The sequence below is a fragment of the Daphnia pulicaria genome, chromosome 8, assembly GCF_021234035.1.
Source record: "Daphnia pulicaria isolate SC F1-1A chromosome 8, SC_F0-13Bv2, whole genome shotgun sequence".
Classification (NCBI taxonomy): Eukaryota; Metazoa; Arthropoda; class Branchiopoda; order Diplostraca; family Daphniidae; genus Daphnia; species Daphnia pulicaria.
In genome coordinates this window covers 13,306,310-13,313,703 of record NC_060920.1, presented here as the reverse complement: position 1 = coordinate 13,313,703, position 7,394 = coordinate 13,306,310, and the positions used below count along the sequence as shown (strand labels likewise).

At 44.2% G+C, this 7,394-nt stretch overlaps 1 protein-coding gene across 4 annotated transcripts in view; it reads left to right on the top strand.

Annotated features, from left to right (window-relative positions):
- The first annotated feature begins 284 nt into the window (after positions 1-284).
- Positions 285-7,394, top strand: part of LOC124310941 (endothelin-converting enzyme 2-like) — a 30,673-nt gene continuing 23,563 nt past the window's right edge. The window contains exons 1-2 of one of the 4 annotated variants that reach the window (XM_046775124.1): positions 285-428; positions 5,992-6,546. In XM_046775124.1, coding sequence (XP_046631080.1) covers positions 6,250-6,546 — 297 coding nt within the window. In that variant the 5' untranslated portion in view covers positions 285-428; positions 5,992-6,249. Of the gene's footprint in view, positions 429-1,237; positions 1,650-2,312; positions 3,200-5,991; positions 6,547-7,394 lie in introns of those variants that run through there. The other 3 variants (XM_046775122.1, XM_046775125.1, XM_046775123.1) reach the window with 3 other exon arrangements.

Genomic DNA, 7,394 nt, shown 5'->3' with positions numbered 1-7,394 from the left:
CAGATTCAAACAATTTCAGGTCTATTCATTTGAAACCTAGTTTTGCCAATATCTAGTTCTAGTCTCATCGTAATTAAATTTCATTCCATTAATTTAGTTTTATTTAATTTAGTTTTATTTTATCAGTTTTTTTTATTTTTATTATTATTATTTTTTTTTTACATTTACAAACTCGATAATAATTAAAATAATTTTTAAAACGATTAAATTTTCGACTCATTTTCGCAATTTGGCAAATGAAACAAAATCGGGCCCTGGGTTGCAGACTACAATTTAGCGGGAAACGACACATGAAACTTGGACAGGTGAAACGTGCATGAAAAATGAAACGTGACTTTTCTTTTTTAATTTTTGAGAGTGCGATCATAGATAAAAAAAAACTACATGGAAATGTGCACTTCACAACAGACATTCTACTATTCTGGCAGGTATGTTTGTCTTAACTTTGTCAAGTGTGAATTATTTTGTTGTGTACAAAGCTGGCAAAGGCAGACAAAGACCAAGCTTTTTTTCTTGTCAGAGGCCAGGTTGAGGCCACGATAACCGAATTAGAATAAAATTTGAAAGAAAGTAATGAAAGCATCATTTCAGGCAGAATCTTCAGGCTCAGAGTTTTCTTGTCCAATCTTTCATGTGAGCAAGTCACTTGGTGGTTATCATTGGTGAAGAACACCCAGAACTATTTGTACAGGTTTTTCCAATACTTTGAGTAAGGACTAGGATTGTATTTATTGAGTTTTTGAATTAGTTTCAAGACAAGATAAAACTGAGTAATAAACAGAATCTAGTTTATTACTTGGTTTATGGCAAACAACTTTTGTCATTCTATTACATTTTTCGAAAAACTAAATTAAGTTTTATTCCTTTTTTTTGTCAAACTAAATATCTACAACGCAAGATCTGTCTGTTTATTTTGGTAGAAAGGGTTCGGCAACTAAAAGCGCTGGCGTACGAACGCGGGACCACCAGTGTCACAATACCCAGCGTTTGAATATTTTAGAAAACCTGTAACGGATTGCGTGTGAATTCCAGCCGTTTTTTTTTTACTTTTCTTTTCTTATTTTACCTGTGGCGAAGCGATCGGTTATACACGTTGGGAACGTAGTTTCGAATCGACAAACCGAATCCAAACCGCTTTCTTGCTCCTTGGCTTATCTCGGAGATAATAGTGAAACCAGCAGACTTGAAGCTTTGAAAGTTCATCGCTCTTTTCCTATCTTTTCTCTTTCTCTTCGTGGTCTCTTGGTCTTTTCGGTTTTCTTCCGAGTTTTTCTTATACATCCTCAGTGCTGTGTGACTGGTGGTGGTGGTGGTGCTGGCAGAGCTAGAATGGGTGTGGAAACGAAGAAAAAGAGGAGGGTGAAGCTAAGAAGAAGAAGGAGCTAGAAGGGAACTGGCTTTTCAACTTCAAGTTGCCAACCAGACCACTACCGGCACGCACGCTCGCCTCACCACCAGGTGAGTTTCCCCACCCCCCACCTAAAGTTTGTTCTTCTTCCAACGAACAGCAACGTGCTCTACTGCTGCTCTGTACAGTGCAAAACCACTCTTTTGCATCCGCGAGTTCTACTCCTGCTACTACTACTTCACTCTCGACTTGTTCTCGACTTTCAACACGTTCCTTTGCGGATTTCTACACATTCTTCAGTGTAAGTCCTTTTTTAGTTTTGTTTTTAAATTTGGCTTTTGTGCACAACAGTTGACGGGAAAAAGAAAAGAGCTAACGCCTAGATACTACAGTTTGATTTCGTTAAACAAAACGGGGTGGGGAGCTAAGAAGAACGCTCCAGGTTGGGTGAACACACCTGAGTTATTATTTGAGATTCGTCTCTTCAGGCAAGAGCTAGCAACGTGTAACGTAACAAATCATTTTTCAAAAAACCAGTCAGTCAGGAATTTTATTTTATTTTTATTTTCGTTTTTTTTTTCACGGTCGTGGCAACACCGCCAGACTAGCGAGTAACTTTGGAACTACGATTCACTTTTTTTTGGGGGGGTTGTGTGTCGAGAAAAGTAGGCGGCGACTTCGTTCAGGTTTTTCTTGTTTTTGTTTTGATACTGACCGGTATCCGCGAGCGCGGGCGACAAACGATAGAGGAGAGTATGCGCAATACTTGAGCGTATACACACAACAATGCGAACTGGCAAGTCTGCGTGTGTGTAGGACGGCGTATGCTTTATAGCCAGCAACATCGAAATGCGCATCCCCCCGCTGCCCATCACGACCAGCGCCGCCGCGTTCCGACTTGCACGTTGCCTCTAAAAAGATAGGAGCGGGACTCGGCCGGCTGTCAGTCTCGTTGCGGTCGTTCTACTCTCCGTACACAAGCAGCGACGGGCGTCCGAAATCGTCGTCTCTCTTATTATAGACACGCGCATTCGTTTTGATTTCGTTGTCGTCGTCTGCCCGGTTGGCTTCTTCTTCTTTTTTGTCCGGACGGACTCATCGTCGACGGCACTTTCTCTTTTTGGCTCGTCGTCGTCGAGTGTGTGTGTGTGTGTGTGGCACAGACAGACAAGTCATCCATCTCTTTTGCCCCCCCTCCCAATTCCCCCTCTCCGGTTTTTCTTTATTCCACTTGTGTCCGTTGTCTTTTTCTTCTTTTCATCTCCTTCCTTCCTCCGTGCTGTTTGTTCCAGGACGACGGCCCTGCGCTGTGCCATTTGTATTCCAAGGAGAAAAAGAAAAATAGACAGGACACACACGAACGTCCAAACTAAACTGACAGAAGAACAAAAAAAGTCGGCGTTGATTTCTGTGCAAATTCGCCAAAATGGGCCCTTTGAACGTTGGCAAATTGTGTTTCTCCGGTAGAATCGTGGCTTTGCTGTAATCGAGTGCGACTATTTTTCTTCTCTTTCTCTCTTTCTTTTTCTACGTGCGCCGTGTCCTCTTATGTGTCTGTGTTGTTGGTGTACGTGGCGTGCTGTGTCGGTGTGGGTGTAGCAGCAGTGTGTGTGTGCCCGGCTGCACTGGGTGATGCCAGCAGAGCGGCTTTTTCTGTGTATATACACTTTGATCCACTTGACGCGCCGGCCCGTCGTTGTTGTTTCCCTTTTTCGGATGTAGCAGAGCCGAGAGAGTCGAGTGAGAGAAGAGCTGGAGAAAATAAAATCCCCAAAAAATTCCCCAAGACAAGACAACCAAACGAAGCCCACGAGAGAGTATATAGGAGAAAAGAAAGAAAAAAGAGACATGGTAAACACTTTTTCTTCTTTCCCTCAAAGTCGTGATTTTATTTCAAAAGAAAAAAAAAAAAAAAGAGTTTTGACGTTCGAGAGTCTAAAAGAACCCCGTCTGTCTGTTTGCCCATGTGTAACTGTGTTATTCGGTCAAAAGCTTCTTTTGTTTTGGTTGGCTTTTTCTTTTGACTAGTTGCAAGGTTCCCGTCCTTGTCCTATGTTGCAACACGATGGGCACTACTCACATCTCTATAGACTGTCCAATAAATGGACTAAAAATACGCTAGCTGGACGAATCCTATCGTGAAACAGACCAAAAAAGAATTAAAAAGAACGACAAGCGATGGGAGTGATAATGCAGATGAATGCCAGACCAGTTGGGCGAATATTTTCCACTAAACGAATGATGAAAAAAAAGAAAGTTGAGGGAAATGAGAAAAATGTTCAAAAGGGACTTTGGTTTTTTCTGTTTATTTTCTTGTTATCAGGATCTTGTTTGGTGCGTCTGACTGGGCGTTTCTTTTTTCTTGATAATAGCGATACAAAAAGTTGTTGCAACTTTTTGAGACTCTCGACGTACTACATGTCAAGTACTACGTCATCATTCGATAAAGATGAGCGCTTGATTAAACACAGCAGGCAACAACAACAACTCATAAGAAAATTGAAGACACAAAGGAAATTGAAAGATGTGACGTAGGAGGTTGATGGATTGTCCAGGAAGAGGGGGGAAAACTTGATCGCCGTTTCTCTCACCCATCTTTTCTGGCATGTTGTCATCTTATTGGCATTTTATTCTATACACAAACAAACAAACACAACCCGAGAAGGGGAAACGTAACGGATAGCAATGATAAGGTGAATGCGCAGTTGCACGCTCAAGTGAACCTTTGGCCATTTATTCAACTTCGTCCTTGCATCAGAGCAACCACGCCTTCCTTTTTCATTTTTACATCCTCTTGGCTATTCGTTTGTCGTCGATCCATTTGGATTTTGTTTGCGCTCAAAAAAAAGTAACTTTCGGTAGATTATAACAATTTCAAAATCCTTGTTCGTGTGACGTTTTTGGCTTTTTTTTTGATTTTTTTTTTTTTGGCCGGAACTGGAGCACAAGCAAAAACAACTCGATAAAGGAAAGTCGGTGGATTCATCCTAGCGAACTTCCCGTTAACGGATTCCGGGTGATTTATTTGTTGGAAGCCATGGCGATTGATTGCTTTTCACACACACACACACATACACAAACTGGAAATAAAATAGAAAGGAGAAGAATGAAAGGGGGGAAAAAGAGATGGAGAAAAGAAAGTGATAGAGGAACCGAGAAGAGACGCCAATTCCATGGGATGAAAAATCCCCTCCCCAAGACAAATGCCAACTCGTCCAAGTGGTCGATTTTGGACGGGCTGGCTGGCTGCTGTGCTGGATCCGTCCAGGGAGGAGCTGCGCTGCTGGCTTCGTGGCTTGATGATCTCCATTTTAGATAGACACCTCATTCTCTCGACTCCAACCGTCTGATTATTGGATGTTGCGCCATTCGCCTGTTCTTTTATTTCGTTCCTTTTTTTGTTTTTGTTCCATCGGTCCCGCAGCGGATCTCGGCTGTAATTTCTTTTTCTACTTTTTTGCGGCTATAGATGTTACACAAGTCTTTCTTTGATACTGTAGTCTTATTGTGTCATATTGCCTCGTACTCGGCAGTTGTTTTTCCGACTGTTTTGACTGTGTCGACCAGATATTTTATAGGGAGAAATCGGATTTGGGGTTTTTGTTTGTGGCCTTTTTTCTCTTCTGTTTCTCCATTTCTTTATCTCTCTCGTCGCTTCTAGCTGTTTTTCTTGTCTCACGAGCATCTTGTTTTGTGCTCTGGTTGTGTTTACATGGGAGGGAGGGGCAATCTGGTAAACGGCACCACCCCTCCTTTAGTTGTGAACGAAATCAAAGGGAAAAAATTCGGGACGTGTTCTTCTCCCCCCGTCGCTTGATGACGGTCGGCAATGCACGGTGCCGTTTTCATCCGGTTGTCACCAGCAGTGACATGGGAAACATTAAGGCAAAACACAAAAGACACCCACACTATATCCAATTTTGATCGTCTCCTTCAGTGAATCCTAATTAGGCTGTGTAGGGTTTACATAAGAAGCTACAAGGAGAAAGAGTCTCGCCATCTCCGCTCTGCGTCGCTTTCATTCGGCTAGCGAAAATCATTTTCCCGGTGTATTCAATAGGACAGACACGAGTGTAGTGGGAGAGTACAAGTCAACCTATTTTAATATTCCCACTCTTCTTCATGATTTCATTGCCAGCAGCAGCTCTGTTGGATTCGTCTGCAACTCAGGTTCTTCTTCTGTCAGTTTCGAGATGTCCCCAGTCTGGAATAGAAAAATGTTGGTAGAAAATGGGGCAAGTCTCTCGGTGCTGGAATCCTGGACAAAACAAACTGTCGCACGACCGTCGCTCGGCCCCCCATCCTTTCGATCACATCGATAAGAAAAGAAATCGAGACTAGACTAGAACGTACCATTCTTTTATTTTCGTTGAATAAAAAACCAACAAAACAAAACAAAATCGATATAGTAAATTCATTCTTTTATTTTATTTTGGGCGTCCCTCACGGTCTCTGTCAGGGTGTACATATCTCGGGTCTATATCTAGTCCTGTACTAGCAGTGTAATAAAGTGTATAGTTCCATACGGATGATGACCGTATGTGTGTGTGTGTGGTTTGGTGCGCGCGTGTGTTGTATAGCACAATGTTACTGACATCTTCTTTATTTTCTTTCTCCTTTTTTATGTTTTACGGCTGCCACAGTTGACTTGGTTTCGGCGTGCGACATGGTAGCCAGTTGTCAGTGCTGACTGCTCATTCGTTCCTTCTGTTGGTCGTCTGTCGACACAATCCAACGGAGCAGCAGCCCCTCGTCGACCAGTCCGTCCCAGCATTCAACTTTGTCTCCAATCTCTTTTGCTCATCTCACACAGCAGATACTTGTGCGTGTGCTCACGGTGGTGCGTTTCACTCCGTCCCTTTTATTTTTTGGAAAATCCGCTCGTCTAGAGCGGAAGCTGGATGGATTTGCCGATCCAACACTACAAGGAGAACGGGGCCGAGGAGCAGCTACAGCAGTCGTTAGCCATGCGGACCGAGTGGGAACCTTGTCTGGCGCATCATCCGCCGCTCCAGAGCTTCGGCTGTGACGCCGAGTTGGCCGAGCGAGGAGGAGGAGGAGGACCGCCCCCTCCGCCGCCACCTTCCAAGCGCCGTTTTCGCAGCCCCACTTCGCGCAATAAACCAAACGACAGTGCGATGTGCGCCACCATGGACGACCGGCACGGAAAGATGCGGGAAACGCTCATGGAACGTCAGGTGACTATTATATTATATAGCTAGAGTACAATACAGTACCCAATTTTTTTGTTTTCTTTTGGTTGGGGTTTTGTTTTTCTTTTTTCCTGGGGCCCCTTTCTTGTGTACACGTGTGTCAGTCGTTGACTGTTTTTCACTACCCCCCCGTTTTACGAACGAAATAACCGAACGACGTAACGACTAAATGACGGACGGGTCGAGGTTGTTGGCCATACTCAGAGTCCGCTCTGGCTTCACCACCGAGTCATCTATTATAAGCTTTTATAGGTTACCCTTAATTCCAAGTTGGCAAGTTGTAACGTAACGTGAGCGAGTGTGCGTGTGACCGGGTGTCCAGAGGGGGGGTCGTGCTATGTGTGTGTGGCTGCGCGCGTGGGTTTTTGTGTGAGGGTTATTCAACAGCAGTTCCGCGGGAGCGCGGGGATGTTGTTGGATCCATCAATAATGTAACACAAGCGCGCCGGCCCTCCCACCTATTAAGAACGTGATCCCCATGCCTAGGACGTTGTGGACCCCCCCTCCCTTCCTCCCTCGCCCGACCCCTGTTCTGATATATACCGCGTCTTCCAAGTAAATTACGGGCGTCTAATCCTCGTTCCCGCGTGTCGGGAGCTGTCGGCCCGGCCAGGTCAGAATGTATAAAAAGGGACCAAAGTCCCAACTATAGCCTAGCCTGACATGTACTCTATTGACTCCCGAACCAGTATATATCTGCCAGCACCCAACCCGGCACAGTTCACTCTCTACTGTATACATGTATATATATATACTAGTACTGCTGCTGTACATGTATAGACAGGGAGGGGGTGGGTACTGTGTGTACACACATATCGATTGACAAGCCCCAA